Here is a 23,098-nt window from a genome sequence, read left to right as displayed (position 1 = left end):
CTGCTATATGATCTGGGTTTGCTAGATAATTTTCTGACCTTTTTTAAAGCTCATTGACTAGTGGGGCTCTATCTCTAGTCGGGAATAGAATTTATATCTAGTCTGTGGGGGTTTTTTTCCCCTTTGTGTGATCAGCGGTGTCTGTGGATGAGTTTTCAACAAAAAGCTTCTTGGTTCTTATTTTTCCCCAACTTTTTCTATTTTCTTTAAGGATACTAATTTTTTTTAGTAGCATTGCTTGGACTACTTGATCCATTGGGATTTTGGAAGAAATGTCAGATTTTTTCATTTTCAAAGAAACTCTAAATGTGTGAGAAATTTACAGAATGGAAAATGAAAAGGTACTCTTTCCTTTCAGTATTCACCCTTAAATGCAGTGTAATCCTAATGTAACAATTTTTCAATATCCAATACTTTATTAATACAATGTTTTTTTTTGTTGTTAACCTTTGTAAAAATCTAGAAGGAAAGGAAATTTAATGTGGAAGATAGGGAGATTTGCTTAAAGTAATCGTTTTAGTTTTTAATGGGCTGGTGGAAGTCTCAGAAAAGCAGAGACACTGTTGTAATGTGCCATGGAGTTGATTCCGACTCATAGCGACCCTGTACAGGGTTTCCAAGGCTGTAAATCTTTACAGGAGCAGAAAGTCTCATCTTTCTCCCGCAAAACAGCTGGTAGTTTCGAACTGCTGAACCTGAGGTTAGCAGCCCAATTCGTAATTACTACACTACCAGATAGTACAGTCTTTTAAAAAAAAAACAAAAAAAAATAATTTTTTTTCTTCCTTTTTCTTTTCTTAAGAAAGTAAAAAACTTTTTTTAAGAAAGTAATATCTGTTAGCTGCATTGTGATATTTCTGAGGATTCTTGAACATAGGAATTCAAAAAGGACATTTGACACAATATGAGATTGAATTTATTTCTAAAGTTAATTTTTTGCCTGTCAGCGTCCTCAGCTATGGGAGCTGGAAAACACTTTAAAAGTAAACATTTTGTAAAATTATAAAAACAATTATCAATCAATGGGTTATATCTTGATTGGTGTCTTAATATTGATAGATTAAAACCCAAATAAATTTATATACAAATTTCTTAAAAGTTGTCAGTACTGGTCAAATAAACCAGTTGGGATATTGCTCCTGATGGTTCCAGGCAAAGGACAGGAGCCTTTAGAACAATCCCACTCTTGGCCTTAGCACATGCTCTCAGGCATTTCTCATTGAACTCATCCTACTGACTTCTAGGCAAAAGCACTATACTTAGAATGAGAAGATCCTATTTCAAGGACTTCAGCCTTTATTTCAATTTCTGCTAAATGAGAATAAGACAGGTGGTAAAATGACAAGTGGACAACCACTTGATCAATCCTAAAGTGTCACATATAAACTGGTCCCATGAATTCATACTTGAGTTCTTAATGAAATATTAGTTGGTCTCTCATGAGTTTCACTTACTGCCATCCCAGGCATTTCTTTGAAAACAGATGCAGGTAAAAATATATGAAGTCCCTGGTGTCCAAATATGGAAAAAAACATAGCCCGCTGCTGTCTAGTGGGTTCTGACTCAGTGAACCTGTAGGACAGAATAGAACTGCTCCCTGTTCATCTTATTTATGAACTGGTGCTTATTTACCTGTGTTTTGTAGAGTAACAGTCCCACTTCTGCCAGGAAACCAGCCTTGTGACCTTGGATAACTAATTTACTTCCATGTGACTCATTTTCTCCCTCTGCACAGTGTTGCTTTTGGTGTTAAGTATAGTGAAGTCAGTTCCGACTCATAGTGACCCTGTACTGGGTTTCCAAGGAGTGACCCGTGGGTTTGAATTGCTAACTTTGTGTTTAGCGGTCTAGTGCTTGCCCTACAGCGCCATATCAGGAGGAGTCCTGAACAGCAAGGGGACTGAATATTCCCAGAACAGACACTTCAGATCAGCAATACTGCTTTCTCAGGCATTCTTCAGCTCCCTACTGGTTACTTCTGACAAGTCTAACCATATAAGCAGAACTTGCCCTTATCTCCTTGGCTTTCTTCCACGTCACTGAGCATTTCTTGAGTAGTCATTGTAGTAGGCAAATGAACAGATTGCTGAAATGTAGGTTCTGCTTTGGAGGCGCATATTTAGTGTCGTGAATAAAAAACACTCCTAAGAGTTTTGGATCTCAAAATTCCAAGTCCTATTAGGCAAAGACTGGAGTCTTAGTATGGTGCTGTAGCATAGCATTGGACTGCTAACTGTGAGGTGGATGGTTTAAACCCACCAGTTGCGCTCCTTGGAAACCCTATACTATATTGCTATGAGTCGGAACCAACTTGATGACACTTAACAACATTAGGCAAAGCTTAGTGAAAGATATATAGGAACTCTTCTCTAAATCTAAACCTCTTCTAAAATTTAAAAATTTAAGTTGCAATCCTGATAGTGTTTTTTCCCCCTTAATTATTGAAATAAGAGATATGCATTTAGATCCATGCTTTGCTGCAGAAGTAATGGTGGTGGTGGTTCTGTGCTATGGAGTCGGCTCCCTGTACAGGGTTTCTGAGGCTGTAAATCTTTACAGGAGCAGAAAGTCTCATCTTTCTCCCATGGAATGGCTGATAGTTTCAAACTGCTGATCTTGAGATTAGCAGTCTAACTTATAACCAATATGCTACCAGAGCTCCTTTTACTGCAAAAGTAAAAATGGGAAATTTAGCTATTAGAATAACATGTGCCAAGCAATCACTGAACTATATTTATCAATTTAGGGTTCATGCGCTAGACCGCAAGATTGCTTTGAACCGCAAGGTCAGAGGTTCAAACTTACCAGCCACTCCTCGGATACTCTATACAGGGTCACTATGAGTCAGTACCAACTCAATGTCACTTCATAAAAACAGCAGCCATCTTGGTGGTGTTGCTGCCTGACCAAAATTCTATTTACTATACAATCTCTATAGTCAAAAGCCCTCTGATAAGTCCTGTTTTACAATGGCTTTTAGTTATTTAACTTTCTTTTTTTTTTTGGACCAGGAAAACCTCTTTTTTGAGCCACATAAAAAGGTACTGATGAAAACACCTCTAAAAGAATCCACGACGTCAAATATAGTGTTGGCGGAGATACAAACTGACTTTGGCCCATTAACGACGCCCACCAAGCCCAAGGAACTCTCCCAGGGTGAACCGTGGACACCTACAGCCAATCTGAAAATGCTTATCAGTGCTGCTAGCCCTGAGATCCGTAACAGAGATCAGAAAAGGGGGCTATTTGATAACAGAAGTGGGCTACCTGAGGCCAAAGACTGCTTAAATGTAGGTCTTCAAACGGCTGGGTGGAAGTTGCGGGGTGGGGGTGTTGAACACAGTTTGAAGTGCCTTCAATATAAAGCATTGTCACCTGCCAAGCACTGTTAGCCTCCTGCAGCATAGTAGAATGGCTGGGACCCCATCAAAATATAACACTTGGGATTCTGTACCTTTGCCTTACTTTTAGTTTAAGATTCCCTTTCAAACCTGCTCAACAGTTAGTACTTGCTTCTCCTGCCTTTGTTTTTCCCTATAAACTTGGCAGCTGTTGAAGCCAAGCATGGATAGAAATATTAGTCATTGACTACAAACGCCCCTAGTAAATCTGTCAGACTTTCTTTTAGAATAAAACATCATTTGCCTTTTTGTTTGTAGGAACACTTGTCTGGAGATGAGTATGAGAAATCTCAACCAAGTCGGAAAGAGAAAAGTTTAGGTTTGTTGTGTCATAAGTTTTTAGCTCGCTATCCTAACTATCCTAACCCTGCCGTGAATAATGACATCTGTCTGGATGAAGTAGCTGAGGAACTGAGTAAGTACACAAAGAACTCACTGAAATAGTTAATAATTAAAGTGACTGTATGTACTTCGTCCTTTAGAGCCATGTTCACCTGGCCAGTGTTTATACATGACACAAATATGGCCACATGGAAACACTCATAAAAACCTCTAAGATCCTATTCAGTTTACGAATATCACACATGCAGTTTCTACTTTCAGTGAAGCTTAAAACAGCTGAATAAAATAACAGCTATTGCTTCTGAGTGGCATCTCAACAGCTCACTTTTCAAAGGCAACATTGTTTTATGACTTGTATCACAAACAGCTACAAGCCTTAAATTTTGTCTTGTTCCTCTCCTGAAGAACAATGCTGGCAAATCGAATTGAGTGTTAGTAAGATTGCAGTTTACACTGAGAATCCACTTCTGTAAATGGAAGAGGAGCTCTCAGCCACTCAGAAGTCCCTGGGCCACATAAATAGTTAGCACTCAATGGCTAACTGAAAAATTGGTGGTTCAAACACACCCAATAGCACCATGGAAGAAAGGTCTGGCAATACAGGAACTTAAGATTCATTCGTGAACAAAAAGAACAAAATCTTGGATCTCGTGGACCTTACATTCTGTGGGGACAAGCAAAGACTGTAATTTATTGTTGCGTCCTGGTATGGTGCTGTGGGTTAATGTGCTGGAATGCAAAGTCAGTTTGAACCACAATGTCTGCAGTTCAAGCTCACCTGTCACTCCTAGGGAACGCTATACAGAATCACTACAGGTCAGAATCGACTTGATGGCATTTATCATCTGCCATTCAAGTCAATGCCAACTCATTGCATACCCAACTGTGTAGAGTAGAACTGCACTCCATGCATTTTCCAGTCTGACATCTGGAATCAGAAGCAGCTTGTCAGGCTATCTTTTGATATGCCTCTGGGTGGGTTTGAACATCAACCTTTTGGCCAGCAGTCAGGTGCTGAGTAATTCCAATATATATCACAAAGTAATGTGTGTTGTGGATAAAAGAAAATAACAGAATGAGAAATCAGAAGTGCTGCGGTGGGGATACTTTGCAATTTAAAACTCAGTGGGCAGGGCAGGCTTCCTTGAGGTGGTGCTATCAGAGCAGGCAAGGACTTTAACTGCTTATTGTGGCTTGGGGAAAGTTTACAAATTGGTTGTCATTCAACAATTCATACATGGGTTTTTTTCATGAGATTGATTATAATCCCACAATATAACAGCACTCTCCCCACTTCTTCCCTGGGTTTCCCATTCCTATTCGTCCTTCTTTCCTGTCCCTTCCTGCCATCTGAGCTTTGTCCCTGGGCAAATGCTGCCCTTTTGGTCTCTTATGGCTGATGGTTCTAGGAAATGCATTCCTCCCTGGTATTACTGTTCACCTTATAGGCCTGTCTGTTGAACAGAGTCTAAGGAACATAGTCTCGGGGATTCTACCAGTACCTACCAGAACAGTAAGCCTGTTTTTTTTATGATTGTGAATTTTAGTCCCCATTTTTCTCCCACTCTGTAGAACCTTCTATTGTGATCCCAATCAGAGCTGTAGGTAGTGGTTGCTTGTTAAGCATGTCGGGGTGGTTCTAACTCATGGTGACCCTGCATAGGGTTTCCAAGGAGCAGCGGGTGGGTTTGAACTGCTGACCTTGCAGTTAGCAGTCCAGTGCTTATCCTAGAGCACCACGCCAGGACTCTTGGTGTAGTGGCAGCCAGGCACCATTTAGTTCTCTGGTGTCACGGTCATGCAGGCAGGGCTCACATGACCCATTAGACCTTTGGACCTTTGGTTACATGAGTCTTTTCTTCACTCTTCGCTTTGGATTGAGAGAGACTAATAGTTGTGTCTTAGATGGCCAGTTGCTACTCACCAAAGTAGGAAGCAGAGCATGTCTTTGTGCACTATGTTATACCAAATGACCTTGATGTCCCCTCAGACCATGGTCCTCAGTCCCCAGGCCCAGCAACTCATTTCTTTAAGATGTTTGGTTATGGCTAAGATGTTTTCATCACTTCATCTCCTATATGATCTGCTATATATGTGTATATTTTTGCAGCACATATAAATACATCTGCAGAAATATCTTCTGCCAAACATATATATATATGTATATATACATTATATGTATAATCCCTCTGTTCAGCTTGTATGTCTTATCTGTGTGTCTACTTGCAGATTATTGTTACTACTATTATCACAAGATTAGGTATTTACCTGAGTTGCCTTTTATACTTGCACCTCCCAGTTACCATCCTTTGCTGTGGTCATTTTGTACAGACTTCCCCCTTATTGCATATGGCCCTTCCCTTCAGTCAAGTTCATTCACGTCTAATCTTTAGTTCAGTGATTGTCTCTCCCTACCACTCTCATCCCATCCATGGTAACCATCAAAGAAGGTTTCTTTCTGTGGGTAAACCAAGAGCAAGAGTTTCAAAGAAGCAAGGGAATAAACTATGAGGACAATGGAGAAAGGGCTTCAGGAAGGCAGAGGAAACAGCCAATGCAAAGGCCTCCAGGTAGAACCATATCTGACATATTCCAGGGACAGCCAAGAGCCAGTAGAATGTACCTTTCTTAAATAATGTTTTATAAATGCTTTTCCAGAGAGGCTACATTTAACCAAGTCTTGAATTTAAATCAATATTGAAAGTGTGTTTGAGATGTTGAACAGAGAATGCTAGCATTGAAGAATATTGAAAACCCAATCTGAACACACTGATGGAGGTTATAGAATTACTAGTATTACATTGTTAATGCTAGCCACCAAACAAGCACAGTGAGACTCAAAGGATATTGTTGTTGTTGTTGTTCAGTGCCATAGAGTCGGTTGCCACTCATAGTGACCCAGTATAGGGTTTCCAAGGAGTGGTTTAAACCACTCACCTAGCTGTTCAAACCAACCATGCAGTCTAACACGTTAACCAACAATTCCACACCAGGACTCCAAAGAAGGACATCTATATTTCTTATTTTATATCTGGGTTTTTTAAAACGATGTCACAGTTGTGTACTGTTGTGAAATCTCGGAATACTTGGTACCTCTTATATAACTATCATAGGTAGCTCAGCAGGGGAGAGTGTGGTAGGGTAACAGGAAACATGGATTTAGAGTATTAAAATCCTAGTTTACCACTTACTAGAAATCCTTTGTGGTTATTGTTAAGTGCCAAGGAGTCTGGTCCTGTATAGGGTCTCCAAGGAGCAGCCAGTGGGTTTGAAACATGAATCTTTCGGCTAGTAGTCCAGTGCTTATCCTAGAGTGCCACAGGAGTGCTTAGGTGGTACAAATAGTTAACACACTTGACTGCTAAACAAAAGTTTTACATAAAGAATTCGAGCATCCACTGATTTTCATAGTGTGAGAGTGGTCCTGAAGTTCGTTCCCTCTCGTACCATAAGAGACAAAGCCCTTCCATTCTAAACATATTTAAAAATCTGACCCAATATATGATTGTGTGTTCTTTGTAGATGTTGAGCGCCGGCGCATTTATGATATCGTGAATGTTCTTGAGAGCTTGCACATGGTGAGCCGCCTCGCCAAAAACAGATACACCTGGCACGGGCGGCACAATCTCAACAAAACACTTGGGGCTTTGAAGAGCGTCGGGGAGGAGAACAGATATGCAGAGCAGATCATGATGATCAAAAAGAAAGAATATGAACAAGAATTTGATTTCATTAAGAGTTACAGTATAGAGGATCATATCATCAAATCAAACACTAGCCAAAATGGACAAGCAGACATGTGTTTTGTTGAACTCCCTGGAGTGGAATTTCGGGCAGGTAAGAGGCAATGTTGAGAACCCCAGTTTGCATGCATTTCTTTTAGGTCTAAAGAAAAAAAGATTCAGTAAAGAGCTCTGCCCTAAAGTTACCAGGGAGGTTTCCAAAAGCTTCTGGAAAATTCCATTCTTTTTTCATTGCCTTTTTCTACAAATTTTTTGAAGGTCCCTCACCTCGCTGCCTTTGATATTAAAAAGCTATTATTGTTAACTATATGTTCAGGCTGTGGTATGTGTAGCCTTGTGGCTTTAGAAGTCATGTGTCCCTTCATTCATTTGAATTCTCTAATCCTCATCCTTCTCCAAAGGTTCTGTCAACAGCCGCAAAGACAAGTCTTTAAGAGTGATGAGCCAGAAATTTGTGATGTTGTTTTTGGTGTCAACGCCTCAGATAGTAAGCCTCGAAATTGCAGCCAAGATTTTAATTGGGGAAGACCATGTGGAAGATTTGGATAAAAGCAAATTTAAAAGTAAGTGCAATGGACTGGCGTAGACTATTGCATTTTGGACCTATTCTTAAAAGGCTGAGTCTTATTTATAAACTGATTTCCAAATATATTTGGTACATAAACAGGTCGTCTCTAATTACTCTTTTATATTTTCACTTCTTCCCCAAAGCTATTCTAATACTGCTGCCTTAATTATGTGTTGTTATTTTTGTTAAATACCATCAGTCAGTTCCGACCCATAGCGACCCTGTATAGAGTTTCCAAGGAGCAGCTGGCGAGTTTAGACTGCCAATTTTGCGGTTCAAACCAACTTTGTAGTCCAGCGCATTAACCCACAGCGCCACACCAGGACTCCCTAGTTATCTAGTGCTGCTATAATTAGAAATACCATAAATGGATGGCTTGAACACACAAACTCTTTCTCTCACAGTTTAGGAGGCTAAAAGTCCAAATCCAGAGTGCTTACTCTATGGGAAGGCTTTCTTTCTCTATTGACTCTGGAGAAAACTCCTTGTCTCTTTTCAGCATCTGTGGGCCCAGCATTCCTTGGAGACCTCCCTGTGTTTTAGCATCAATCTTCCTCTGGATCTAGGAGCTTCACAGTGCAGCCCCCCACCCCCACCCCCGTCTAAAGGACACATTCCCAGCTCTTCTTTCTTGGTGATACTAGGTCCCTCTCAGCTCTGCTTGCTTGTTTAATCGCTCTTATTTTTCAAAAGAAATTGACTCAAGATACAACCTAATCCTGCAGATTGTATCTGGCCTCATTATCATCACAGAAGTGAGGATTTACAACACAGGATAATCACATCAGATCAGGGCTGATCACATCAAATCTCACTGTGGGGGAGGATTGCATCATATTAGATCTCATTATGGAACTGATTGTTGTTATTTTTGAGTCAGTTCTGACCCATAACGACCCTGTATAGGGTTTCCTAGAAGCAGCCAGTGAGCTTGAACCACTAATTTTTCAGTTCAAACCCACTTTGCAGTTCAGCACGTTAACCCACAGCACTACACCAGGACTCCCAACTGATTACTACATCTTAAAGTGCTAAACCACCGAGAAGCCTAGCTCAGCCAAGTTGACACAAAACTATCACAACTGCTTTAGCTAACTTATAGGATTCTAAGATACACGTAACTTTTATCTGACACATTCACTTACCAACAGTTCCTGAAAAGTTACCCCATTTGACACTGGTAACATTGTCGCCGTTTTACAGACCCAGATGGTCAGTGTCTGAAGTTGAAAAGGGTAATAAGTTGTATTTACTCTTTACTCTTTCCACTGACTCATATGTACAAAAGCAGAAACAACTTGTCTAAAACTGGGCCCTGAAATGACTGGCCCCATATGATAACCACAAGGTCCACGGTCTGAGCAAGCCAGCCACTTCTCGGGAGAAAGATGAGGCTTTCTGATCCCATGGAGATCTAAAGCCTCAGAAAACTTTATACAGAGTCGCGATGAGTCGGCTAAACCATTAAAAAAAATGGTTTTAGCCAGACTATCTGCTAAATAAATGCCTGCTTGGAAGTTGGACTAGGTTCTTAAGGCATAACTGTGCCCTCACCTCATTCCAGATTTTGCAGGTGGAAAGGGGACATGGAAAGAGTGGCTTAACTAATGTAGAGTTGCTTGCTGCCAAAAACACACCCACCTCTGCTGGGAGTATCAGCAAACCACAAGGAAGTGCCAGCTTGGACACAGGCCTCTTGAAGCCTCAGGAAGAACTGATGGGATCTTGCTATATAGTTAAGGAGAGCCACCCCAAGCAATCTCAGAGCCTGTGGGGCACTCTTGGGGTCTGTTACTCATAACCTCCTTCCCATCAGTATAAAGCTGTTCTAGAACCCCAGGCTGATAGTGTAGCTACAAAGACAAAATTAAGTAGAGAGTAAAAACAGTCATGCTGGTAATTGATTTGGCAGATCTAATTTGGCAATGGACCTCAAAGTCAGTTTGAACGGCAAGATCAGCGGTTCAAAGCTCACCAGCCACTCCTTGGAAGGCCTATACAGGGTTGTTATGGGTCGGAACCGACTCGACGGCAATTAACAACAACAAACACAATCATGCTGGTAATTGACTTGGCAGATCTAATTTCAGAAAACATATCCTGATGCTGCTAATGGGCTGCCTGCTGCTTCTGAGTTTGTCAGTTTTCGACTCTCCATTTCACTGTTTAGACACAGCCATAGACATGGATTCCAGGAACTTGCTGAAGGGAATTCATTCAGAACCTCTGGCATGGTTATAAAGAAGGGGCTCAATTTGTAAGCTTGTACTATAAAGGCAGAGGCAAAGACAGACTTTTAAAAATGAAATTTTTAAAGCTATATAAGCTTTCTAGAATTAACAAACCGATAACATACTACATAAGGGCAATATAAAATTTACAAATTTTGACAGACTTTAGAGTTTTGTATGCTTATGATGTTAAATTTAATTGTTACACAAACTATCACAAACAGGAAAGTAAATTATCACTGATGCTGTAGTTCTTTTTGCTTATAATTATAAAATTCTTCTGAATTCATTAGAAGACACCCAGGAATGGTGACTTTTATTTAAAAAATATCTAACATAAAGGTGATCTCATGAAGTCTTTTATCTTCTTTCCACACATACTTTTGTCGTTTCAGAATTTGATGCCAGCAGTAGCTGAGTCTTTTAAATATTTAATATTATCCTTTTGTTTTAATTAAAACAGTCTCAAGAGAATAGCTTAAAAAGGAGTCATTTTTCTCTGTCTAACATTGATGGTTAGGATAGCTCTTGGACTATCCATGAAGTGTTTATGAAGCAAAGTCCTTCAATCTTTCGTTATGTGATTGACTGGCATATATACTTTTCTTTCCAAGCAAAAATCAGGAGGTTGTATGACATCGCGAATGTTCTGAGTAGCCTGGATCTTATCAAGAAAGTGCACGTAACAGAGGAAAGAGGCCGGAAACCAGCTTTTAAATGGACGGGCCCAGAAATCAGCCCAAATCCCAGTGGTATGTTTTCTGGTTTTTCTTTCAATCTTTCCTTATTTTGAAATATTTAGCAATATTCTCCCTTCTACTTCCCATCCATGGAAGGAGCATCCACAAATAGTGAAGCAGACAAAGTTGAGCTACTCGCTCCATCAGCAGCTCAAGATCCATCCCACTACCCACCCTGTGCCCAGGAAGTAAAGTCTTACGTGAAGGGATTTGAACGAATTGAAAATGACACAAAACATAAGCTACTGTTGCTATTATTAAGTTACCCAGAGATCACATGATATCTGTGCAGAGAGAATGTCAAATGAGTTCATATTTGTGAAATGGTACCTAGTAGTCCCCATCATATCGAAAGGTTGAAGGTTTGAATCCATTCCAAGGTACCTCAGAAGAAAGGTCTGGTGATCTAATCTACTTCTGAAAGATCACAACGTTTGAAAAATCTCATGGAGTGCAGTTCTACTTGAAAACACGTGGGGTTACCATGAGTCAGAATTGACTCAACGGCAACTGGTTCGTCCCCATCTCACTTAACGACATTCTGCTTTCCCCTGGAGGTTCCCCACTCAGAAACAACAGACAATGGAGAGAATGTGGGCCAGAGAGGCAGAGGCAGGCCTGAGTTCTAGTCCCAGCTATGCTGCTTTTTAACTGTATGGCCTCAACAGAGTTACTTAACTCCCCCAAAACTCAGTTCCTCACCTGTGAAATGGGAAGAATGAATGATGACTACTTTGTAGAATTATTTTGCTTTTGGATTTCATCTCAAAGAGAGGTGTTTAGGATATAGGGTTTGTAATCTCAGACAGAGGTAAGTGGATATAGGGTTTGTAACATAGTCACTGGGGCCAGAGTGACCAGTGTCCTATCCCAGCTACACCTCCTACGTGCTGAGACGATGAGTCAGCTGATTAATGTTTCTGAGATCAGTGCCCTCAGCTCTGACATGAGCATGACTTTATGAGGAGGCCCTACCTCTTGCAGTGGTCGTGAGGCATACCATGTTTCATCAGATGTCAGACTAGACTCCACTGATTATGAGATACCCAACTTTTCACTTATCACTAAAAGAAAAAAAATTTACACTAGCTCACCACTGATTATAAGCTAGTGTCTTTTCAAGAGATGTTAAAGTGTAAAATACTGTCTCAGAATCCATTTAATATCAACCAGGAAAAGTGTGTCAAACATATAGTCAGTGCTCTGTAGCTGCTTTATTATCTTCCTAATCATCCTCAGAAGTGCACTTTGATTTTGCACTGTGGGTCAATGCGCTGGCCTGCAAAGTCAGTTTGAACAGCAAGGTCAGCAGTTCAAGCTCACCTGCCGCTATGAGTCGGAACCTACTCGGTGGCACTTAACAACAAAAGGAAGCCAAATCACCCATGACTTTTTTTTTGTTTTGGTGAAAATACAGTTGCTCCTGCACACCTTAGTGTCCCTCATATGAAGATTCAACCAACCACAGATCTGAAATATTTGTGGGGGAAAACATTCCAGAAAGTAAAACTAGAATGTACCTGATGTGGAACACTGCGCTGACTCAGGCAGATGAGATGATGTAGTGAGCCGCTGTTACCTCCCTCACTTCTCACACCTGCAGTTTCTCCAGCAAGCACTCTGCTCTCTTCTCACTACTTGTGTTATGTATACCTTCTGTGTCTGGGGAAAAATGGCTCCTAAAGAGCAATTAAGTGGTGAAAGCAATCCCTCAGAGGCTATGACATGGTTTTTTACATTGTATAAAGTTTTACAAGTCGTTTAGTCGTCATTAAGTGCCCTCGAGTTGGTTCTGATTCATAGAGACCTTGCGTGGGGTTTCTGAGCAACGGCTGGCGGGTTTGAACCACCAACCTTGCGGTTAATAGTCCAGTGCTTATCCAACAAGCTATCTAGAGATGACTTCAAGTATACATAAGGATGTGCTTAGGTTATATGCAAATACTATATTACTTTAAGGGGCTTGGGCATTTGAAGTGTTTAAGGGACTGTACGCACAATGCAAACTACACCCATTCAGCCTTTCCTCCGTGTGCAGTTCAGTGACATTGGTTACATTCTTCACATTGTATCAGCATTCTTGCTATCTCTACCCTTACTGCTTCACCACCATTGACTGGGATCCTGCTTCCAAAACCTCCCTGTGTTGTTTTTTGGTTTTTTTTGGTTTTGTTTTTGTTTTTTTTGAGTTACTGTTGCTAATTTGATCTCATATAGATAATTGTTTACAAGAGCATACTCCTCAAGGCATACATTTTAGTTGAACTAAACTGTTGTTTAAAGGTGACGTCACAGAGTAGTTTCAATTCTGGGTGTAAAGATTATCTCAGGATAGCTTTGGTGGGTCCAGTGAGTCTGCATACCACCTGTGTTTTAATCCACTGCCCTTTTCTTTCAGGTCCCAGCCCAATCCTTCCTTTTGCCCCCTCAGATTTGGAGGTGAGGCGGTCTTCAAAAGAAAACTGTGCCAAAAACCTCTTCTCTACACGAGGGAAACCAAACTTTACTAGACACCCATCTCTTATCAAGCTAGTCAAGAGTATAGAAAATGATCGGAGAAAGATCAATTCTGCTCCCAGTAGCCCCATCAAGACCAATAGAGGTATGTCCTCAGCGCTGTCACAGTCAGCTGGGAAGAGTTTCTTCTCATCTGCTATCTAAGCTAATTTGATCCCTGAAGTACTTTAAATTTAGAGAATTGTTTGTCTCCTTATACCTAAACACTCTTGAAGCCTAACTTCTATATGAACTTTAAGAATTAAATAAAAAGCCATTGTGGGGTTTATGAATTCACTGGCGTCTCCGAGTATGCAAAGAGTTAACATGCTCAACTTCTAACCAGAGGTTGGAGCTTCGATTCCCCCAGAAACACCTTGGAAGAAAGACCTGGCTATCTATTTCTAAAACATCAGCCATTGAAAGCACAGTTCTACTCTGCCATGTAGGGTTGCCATGCATTGGAATCCACTTGACAGCAACTTGTATCTTCTAATTGCTGTGTAATTTAGGGGTGGGGGAGAGGGATGTTTTCTGCTCCTTTGACTTCAGTGCAATTTCGTCTATATAAACCTTTTTCTTTAGCTTTTTCTCACCCTCCACCCCCTTTTCTATTTTACCAGCTGAGAGTTCTCAGAATTCAGCACCTTTCCCAAGTAAAATGGCTCAGCTTGCTGCAATTTGCAAAATGCAGTTAGAAGAGCAATCAAGGTAGGTTGACTATTCTCTTTAGTAACAGGATGAATTACTTTTCCATTGTGTGATTAGGATTACTTATTTTATATAAGAATAGACATTCTCCTTGGACACTGACAAGATAAGCATTTCCTTAAATCATACTCACTCATTATAGAAACTATCTGCTAGTTTCATAAAAGCATGGCTCTAATCTGAGGTTTAAAGTGGTAGTCATTTCAGAACAAAATTGTGTTTCTACTGTGTCATTTTTTTCAATCTTGCCTTTCAGTGAACCCCAAAAAGTGAAAGTACAGCTAACAAGATCTGGACACTGCAGACCAATGGCCCCTCTGAACACCCCATCAAATGCTGAACTGGAGCAAACAGCGCCATCGCTCATTCAGCCCCTGGGAGTGCTCCCCCTCATCCCCAGCACACTGTCACCAGCCATGCCTCTGATCCTACCTCAGGTCCCTTCAGGCCCATCCTATGCCATCTACCTGCAACCCACCCAAGCCCAAACCATGACGCCATCCCAAGGCCCAATGGTCGGCCCCATCTCCTCCTCTAAAGCTACTGCATTAAAGGATTCCATAGATGTCAGCACTGAGAAACTACTCAGCGATTCTGGAAAATCAAGCGCCTCCATCAAACCTGGGAGCTTGCTGCCAGCACCAGAGAGACAAGCTGCAAACAACAGAGACAGGGAGCCTGCTGGAGAAAGAGGCTCAAAGAGGACACCCATGCCTGAGGACAATGGTTCCCAAAAGAAATTTAAAGAAGACCTGACAGGACTTGAAAACGTCTCCACAGTAAGTACAGCCTTGAGCTCTGCTAAGCTGTTGCAATTCCCTGGTTGATTAGAGAACTTGGTGGCTTGCGAAATTCGCCAGAGTAAAAAGCAGCGGCCTCTGTGAAGACATCGAACAGTTTCTTAGCATCCTATAATCCAAGCAAGGCCCCAGACAGCTAATCCCCTGGCTGGGATGATGGCAAGGATATTTTTAAACTTTGGAGGAAGGGATTATTTGTCTCTTTTTAAAGCACCATGAGTGTTAGCCCTTGAGCCCATTTCTCCCTCCCATACAGGAACACCTGTCATGAGAGAGTCTTAAATAATTTACCAGCAGACGTAATCCTGGATGAATGGATGGATGGAATACAGAGAGCCTCTAACTTCTGCTTTCTGAGTCACTGCCTAATGTTTATTTGATGCCATGTAACTGGACTCTCTTGCCTAGAAAATAAGTTACTCTCTTCTTTCATTTTATACCTAAAATCCAACACAAAATTTCTCTTTTGTCAAAGTAGAAAATTCAAACTGATCTTGAAAAATTGTAGGTATATTTTGATGCATTGAGCTCTAGAGATTTTCACTTTCTAGATGATTATTTTCCCCCTCCTAGAAGATTAGTTCAGGAAGGAATGAGCCTTTCTGAGGGCCCTGGTGGCACAGCTGATTAAGCACTGGGCTGCTAACTGTAAAGTCAGCGATTCAAACCCACCAGCCGTTCCATGGGAGGAAGATAAAGGCTGTGTCTGCTCCTCTAAAGATTTACAGTCTTGACAACCCTGGGTATCAGTTCCACTCTGTTCTCTAGTGTCACTGTGAGTTGGAATCGACTCGATGGCAGTGAGTTTGGGTTGTTTGTATTTTATGATGACTGGGTGGTTCAAATGATTAATGTACTCAGCTGCTAATGGTAAAGCCGACAGTTTGAGTTCGCTCAGAGGTGCTTCTGAAGAAATAATCCACCATTGTTTACAATGACACAATGACACACGTGGGGGTCACCATGAGTCGAAATCGACTCAATAGCAACTGGTACCTCCATACCAATTCATAGGCACTTGTACATACATTGTCTCATTTCCCCCCTTAGGACATTTACAGAAGACAGACATTATTGTGCAATTAACCAGCGTAGTGGTTACGAATCGGGCTGCGAACCTTAAGGTCAGCAGTTCGAAACTACCAGCCGCTCCGCGGGAGAAAGATGAGGCTTTCTACTCCCGTAAGGATTTACACCCTCGGAAACCCTGTACAGGGTCGCTATGGGTCGGACCCGACTCGATGGCACTTAACAACAACAACAACAACAACATGTGGAAGCAGAAGATAATCTCTCATTTTGTCCCTGCTGTTAACTCAAGTTCTTTTACTTCTATCTTATTTTTCCACTCTCTCCTCATCCCCTACTGGGTGTAAGGCACTATGCTCAAATCAAACCTGCCTTTGGGGGTGGTCGCTTTTGAATCTGGGTATATTAGTTTTTGTGAGATTAAGTGATTTTAGTCCAGGATGATATACATGAAAGGGCCTGTGGTGTACTTTTAAGGTACCATATAAACTGAAGGGTGTTACCTGTTACTGTTATTAAGGAGACTTGAGCATTTTTTCAAATCTTCTCTGAGGGTGGCTTCATGGTAACTATTCAAAGCATCTGTTAAAAGCATATAACATCTGTTAAAAGCTTATATCTGTTATATAAGCATAGTATAATTTTACATTTAATATACGTGCAAACAGGGAAATCACAAGGCTTCAACTTGATTCAATTTTCTGGAAGGTCTGTAATCTCGTAGGGCCAATGGGTATGATTTTATAATGGTCTTCTGTTGCTCATTTACTTATTTAGGATTTGGGTTTTCAGTGCAGGATCCTTTGGCTTCATTTTGTATCTTTATGACTTCACGTCAACCATTTCTTTTTAGTATGGACTAAGCAGAATAAAGAAACTGAAAGACTCCTGCATTCATTCATTCAACAGTTACTGACAATCTAATCTTGTGAGGGCAGAGAGAAGACAATAAACTAACAAATAAGCACAAATATATCGTAGTGAATGATAAGAGTCCTAGTGTGGCGTGGTAGGAAAAGCCCTGGACTGCTAACCGCAAGGTTGGCGGTTCAAACCCACCAGCCACTCCTTGGAAACCCTATGGCAGGGTCACTATGAGTAGGAACTGACTTGACAACAACAGAGAATGATAAGAGCAGTTGCTTGGTGGTTTAAACCCACCCAGAGGCACCTCAGAAGACAGATCTGGTGAGCCAGTCCTACAAGGTTTTGAGGATCCTATGGAAGCATTCTACTCTGCACAGAGGGTCACCACACGTCAGAATCAACTCGACGGCAACAGCAAAGTCAAAATAAAGCAAACTGATGTGACAAGAGCGTGATGAGACCACTCTAGCCTGAAGGAAATGACCTTCCAGTTGGAATATGTGAAATTCATCTATTTTACTCATTTTAGAGCTCTAATTTTAATTAAAAGAATTAGTGTTATAGGTTACAAGGTTTTGTGGTGAATATAATTTGCATGAAATTGGAGGCTAATTATTAAGAGTACCAAGAGTTTTACTGAAGACTTGAAAAAGTTAAACCAGCAACCAGAGTTAACTGCTAACAAAGGGAGATTAAAACTGGCAAAGAACACCTATGTGTAATACTAAATCCACACCTTACAAATTCTCTCTCCTTATACCTTTCAAGGATAATGAACAGTACCAAGAATCTGAGAACCAAAGTTAAAATCTCACGGTGCAATTTTAGCACTGTGGGTCCTGGATTCACTGGCTCCCAAAGAAAAAGATGGGACCTATTAAAAGCTAGATCAAAAGGCGAACTGTTGTTCTGACAGTGGAAAAAAAGAGGAAGATGAAAGGAAGGCCCCTATGTATAAGAGCTGCTTTTAACGTTTGCCAGTCCTGCTCTTGGTGCGGCAGTCGGAGGCTATTCAAGCAGCTCAGCTAGCCTTGCAGGCCTCTGTGTGGCAAAGTGACATTGCCAAGCAGATACGGTCAGAGAACACATGTAACACAGCACCTGGATCTTTGCTGTTTAGAATATAACTGTCACCTACAACTTCTACTCTAAGACTGTTGGGTCTTCGGCATGCATTAATCAGTTCTTTTCCATCTGTAGTTTGCTTTTTTAAGCCCTGGTGCCCTTTAGTTTGCATATAATAAGACTTTTTGGTTGATATCATCAGAACTTAAAATATCTATATATCTATATATGTAATTATATAATGCCTAAAAGCACTGGGCTGTGAGCCACAAGGTTAGTGGTTCAAGCCCACCAAACAGCTGCTCCTTGGAAACCCTGTACAGGAGCGCTATAATTTCTTTACCCTAACTCAGGAGTTTGCAAGCTTTCTGTAAAGGGCCAGAGAATAAATGTTTTAGGCTTCATCAACCATATGGTCTGTGTTGCCGTACTCCACCCTGCCATTGTAGCTGGAGAGCAAAAGGCCCTTTTAGATAATCCAGAAATGAATGGGTGTGACGTTGCCATAAGACTGTAGAACTAGGTATGAGGTGGAGGGTTGGATTCTTTGGCCCATAGGCCCAATGCTGACTCCTATTATAAATCAACATCACTTAAAATGGTTTCCTTCACTATCTCAGCCATCAAACTGATTCCATCATCTAGAATCCCCATAAGACAAATAGAATTGCTGCTACATACGGCTTTATCATCTTTCTCTGGCAGAGCGGGTAGTGGGTTTGAACCAATGATGTTCTGTTAGCAATCCAACACTTACCCTACTGTGCTACCAGGGCTCCTTTTCCTCGGAACACTAGTCCTTAATAGCCTACCAAAAAAGTCGTTTGGAAACAGCATCTGTATGTCCCACTTGGAGCTATACAATGTATGTTCTCATTAAAGTCTCTCAGAACTCCCCTAGTAAAGATGGCTTGCCTATATTTCATTCAGCATCCCATGAAACTAGAGTCCCTCAGGATACTCTGAGAGATACCAAAACCAAACCCCAATCCCACTGCCATCAAGTAGATCTCAACTCAGGGATCCTATGGGGCAGAGTGGAGCTGCCATGTAGGGTTTCATAGGGACTTCTAGTGTGCTGTTGTAGGATAAGCACTAGACTGTAAGATCAGTTTGAACAGCAAGGTCAGTGGTTCAAACCCACCAACTACTCAGAAGCCCTATACAAGGTGGCTATGAGTCAGAACCGACTCAATGGCACTTAACAACAATCTTTAGGGAAGCAAACCACCTCATCTTTCTCTCCTGGAGTGGCTGGTGGGCTCAAACCACTAAGCTTTTGGTTAGCAGCCAAGTGCTTACCCACCACATCACCAGGGCTCTTGAGAAAGTGCACCCTACATGATTCATGAGTGATCAGGTCATAACCCAGCATGCTGTGTGTGGTGTTCAACTGCCTTCAGCTTGGTTCTGACCATTCTCCACCACCCTATTCCAAGAAGTCTGATAGCAGGAGTTAGGAATCAGTGTACGGCTGATCCCTATCCCTCATCAGGCATAATGCTAGCTTCAGAACATTTTCTAAAATCACAGGTACCAATTAAACAACAGATGGTCTCTTATTCAGGGTACATGTTGCCATGGATGGAAGGATGTTGTCTTCCAGAAGTTGGGTGGCTAGTATGCTCATAGCACATACCTCTGGAGATTTGGGCATGATGAAACAAGCCATCAAGGGATAGTATTAGTATAAATCCTGGAAGAGGCCTGTGGCCATTTTTCCTCCTATATTTGCATGTAAAGTAAGCCCTTCCTCCTTGTTTTCTAGACCTTATTCCCATCAGGATACCTCATTCCTCTCACCCAGTGCTCATCCCTGGGGGCAGAGTCCATGTTGTCTAGTAAAGAAAACTCAGGTACACCTTCCCCCAACCACCGGCTCTACAGTTCTCCGATCGCAGGTGAGTACACGTAAGGCACTCTTCAGATGTGGGTCAGCCTCAAGTTGACTTCAGCCTTGTAAACTTCTCAAACAAATGCCTGCACTTTTAAGATATTTTCCCCCCTTTCTTTCCAGGTGTTATTCCAGTGACATCACCTGAACTCACTGCTGTTAATTTTCCCTCTTTTCATGTAACACCTTTGAAGCTAATGGTCTCACCAACTTCCGTGGCAGCTGTACCTATTGGGAACAGCCCGACTCTCACGTCTAGCCACCCCGTTCCCATCCAGAACCCAAGCTCAGCTATTGTAAACTTCACCCTGCAGCACTTGGGACTCATCTCCCCCAGTGTGCAGGTGGCCTCCAGCCCTGGACAGGGAACCGTTCCTGTGTCTCCAAGAATAGAGGCTATTAATGTCTTACCAGACAATGCAGGCACTCAGCAAGGAAGGGCCAGCAGGTATGACTCACCAGTCTCAGGCCGGAACCAATCAAATGGACAATCAGTTGCTGCAGGAGCACAGCAGGTGAGGATCTTTCCATTTAACTTACTTAGTTAATAATGTGTTTATTTACTGCTGTAGTCAATTGTATTTATGACGTATGTAATAAATAATTTTGTTACATATGAATTATAATGAGTAATAATATAATTTCCATTTTTTGATCATTAATATATTTCACTATTAAGCCCCAAATATCAGTATCCTGTAAGACTTGTTTGTGCTTTCCTTCTTTGGAGAGGAAAAAGGAGGGGGCGTGGTAAGGGACTAGATAGAAGGTCCACCTGCTGCTTTTGCCTTCGGAGACCAAGGAAGAATATCCAAGGAGTGTTTGTTATTGGGTTAGCATGAGATTTTTGTTTAACCTTAAAAAAATTGAGAAGTGAAACACACCCAGACTTACAAGTCTACGTATTTCAAGAAATGCTTGGTTCCCAACATGTTGCACGGACCATACAGTCAATGTAAAAGTGCTGAAACCTACATGCCTACATAGGTTTGACTTCTTTTTTCCTCCTCTCTTTCCACTCAGCCTGTTCCAGTGACACCCAAAGGGTCACAGTTAGTGGTTGAAAGTTTCTTCCGTACCCCAGGTGGACCAACAAAGCCAATGGTCTCCACCTGTATGGATTTAGATGGTGCCAATCAAACTTCATTAGGGACGCTCTTTGTCCCACAACGAAAACTTGAAGTCTCGACGGAGGATGTCCACTAACTGACAGATGTTGGCTTCTTTTTTCAAGAGCTGTTTAATAGGAAAGACACACACAGACTGATCTGGGAGAACATTCTCTGATAATGTAAATATGTTAGTAGATTACTATGTCCAAGCAGATAATTGTTATCATACTTATACACACCCAAACACATATCTAAATTTTCAGTCCTACCAAATAAATGTTGACCTAAGACATCAATTTTTAGAGAGAAAAAACATTCATCATTTCAACTGTGCCTAAGCTATGATGCAAAGTAAGTATATTAAAGTTTACTTCCCTTTGAGTAAATATTTGTGACTTGTCTAATAATAGCATTCTCTTAAATTTTGCACAAAGAAAATGCTGTGTGATGTATAATGTATGTTTTTTTAAGGAGGACTAAAGCTATATTTTTTTGTAATTTCTCTAATCCATTGTTATTACAGTATGTTTTTTTGTAAGGTGGGCAACAATTCCCAATCAAGTTTATGGAAAAATTATTTATAAAATGTATTTTTAATCATAAATTGTTCAAAATAAAAGTTCTATAAAATGTATTTATCATTTTCTTTTGGCCAGTTAGAGCAGTGTTGTTAAAAATTTAAATTTATCTAATCCCAATGCACATTCTTGGTAAGGAGATTCAGTTCCTGGGTTCCCCTTAGATATTCAAGGTTTGTCAAATGTTTCTACATTCTTCCCCCTTTTGATCCACGTTATTGTCCCCAATTTTACAGAGGCAAAATGGCTTTGGAGAGTCTGTTGCTTGCCTCAGGGTACCCAGCATAGTCCAATGTGTTTTGCACCATGCCTGGGAGATGAGACTCAGGAGGCAGGAGCTGTGGTACCCTGGCCCCGGCACAAGTAGCATCTCTACCAGGCCAGGCTCCTTTCTCTTCCCAGAAGGGGCTGCAGCTGCTGGTCTCTTACTGCACTTCCCAGATGCCCCTGCTCCAGGGATGGAAAAGCAGCAATGAGGATTAAAATGTCCTCCACAGTCAAGGAACTATCACACTAAATTCTCATGAGCTCCAAGAACAGGAATGACCTACAATGTATTAAGTGTGCATCTAACATGGACCCCCTTGTTGTGGGACAAAGTGCTCACCTGCACCATGGGAAGCTGCCCAGGTCAGATACATAAAGGATCATCATAGTGTCTACTTTGGGTATGTTTGATAGACTTCAGGCACTGTACTATACTTTTTAAATACATTATCTTTATAAGCTGGTTTGTGTTCTACTACTAACCGAAACCCTACACAGGATCGTTATGAGTAGGAACAGACTTAATGGCACTTAACAACAACTAGGCGAAAGGTTTACAGTTTGAACCCAGCCAGTGGTGCTGTGGAAGAATGGCCTGGCAGTTTGCTTCCATAAAGATTACAGCCAAGAAAACCCTATGGAGCAGTTCTCTGCAACAACTGAGGTTCCCTTGTGTTGAAATCAATAAGCTGAGACTAGGAGCTCTGGTGGTGTAGTGGTTATGAGTTGGGCTGCCAACCTCAAGGTCAGCAGTTCAAAACTACCATCGGTTCCATGGGAGAGAGATGAGGCGTTCTGCTCCCGTAAAGATTTACAGCCTCAGAAACCCTGTACAGGGTCACCATGAGTCGGAACCGACTCCATGGTACTTAGACAACAATGAGGTCGTTGGTTTATAGAGTTTAGAGCAACAAGATCAAACTACCAAGAATTTGCAAAGACTCAACCCTTATCTATTGGACCTGTTGGGCCATTACCCTCCATCTGCCTCTGTATGCATTCTTTGCAAATGTAACAGAAACCCAGTACATGTTACAGGGTAATTTAAGCATTTTATATTGACCAAGAAACTCCCAGAGTGTCTTTGCCTTTAGTGTGATCCTACTTGGAGGGCATGTAAATGTTCCTTGGTGTATTGATAACTTAAATCCACAAACTGACTGCCGAGATGGGTGATAAGATGGATATTAAAGTTAATAAATAGCTCCTGACTTCAAGTTGTTTATAGTTGAGAACCACCATTCATCTGCAACT

General features: G+C 41.3%; 1 protein-coding gene across 1 annotated transcript; it reads left to right on the top strand.

Moving 5' to 3' along the window:
• Nucleotides 1–211: 211 nt before the first annotated feature.
• On the top strand, nucleotides 212–21,191 carry E2F8 (E2F transcription factor 8). Its single transcript, XM_006865813.1, has 12 exons — nucleotides 212–341; nucleotides 3,012–3,290; nucleotides 3,660–3,816; nucleotides 7,266–7,580; nucleotides 7,888–8,049; nucleotides 10,900–11,037; nucleotides 13,424–13,627; nucleotides 14,145–14,232; nucleotides 14,489–15,011; nucleotides 19,762–19,894; nucleotides 20,011–20,402; nucleotides 20,911–21,191. The coding sequence occupies exons 1-12, from the start codon at nucleotides 327–329 to the stop codon at nucleotides 21,091–21,093; spliced, it is 2,589 nt and encodes an 862-aa protein (XP_006865875.1). The 5' UTR covers nucleotides 212–326; the 3' UTR covers nucleotides 21,094–21,191.
• The last annotated feature ends 1,907 nt before the right edge of the window (nucleotides 21,192–23,098 follow it).

Source organism: Chrysochloris asiatica, unplaced genomic scaffold (genome assembly GCF_000296735.1).
Source record: "Chrysochloris asiatica unplaced genomic scaffold, ChrAsi1.0 scaffold00083, whole genome shotgun sequence".
Taxonomy (NCBI): Eukaryota; Metazoa; Chordata; class Mammalia; order Afrosoricida; family Chrysochloridae; genus Chrysochloris; species Chrysochloris asiatica.
The sequence above is the reverse complement of the archived record's forward strand: the minus strand, read 5'-3'. Positions and strand labels throughout refer to the sequence as shown.

What these genes read in the sequence shown, in the direction of transcription:
- E2F8 (XM_006865813.1), top strand. An exon ending in TGGAGTGGAATTTCGGGCAG is followed by an intron (nt 7,581 to 7,887) that starts GTAAGAGGCAAT and finishes CCTTCTCCAAAG; the next exon opens with GTTCTGTCAACAGCCGCAAA. An exon ending in CCCCATCAAGACCAATAGAG is followed by an intron (nt 13,628 to 14,144) that starts GTATGTCCTCAG and finishes CTATTTTACCAG; the next exon opens with CTGAGAGTTCTCAGAATTCA.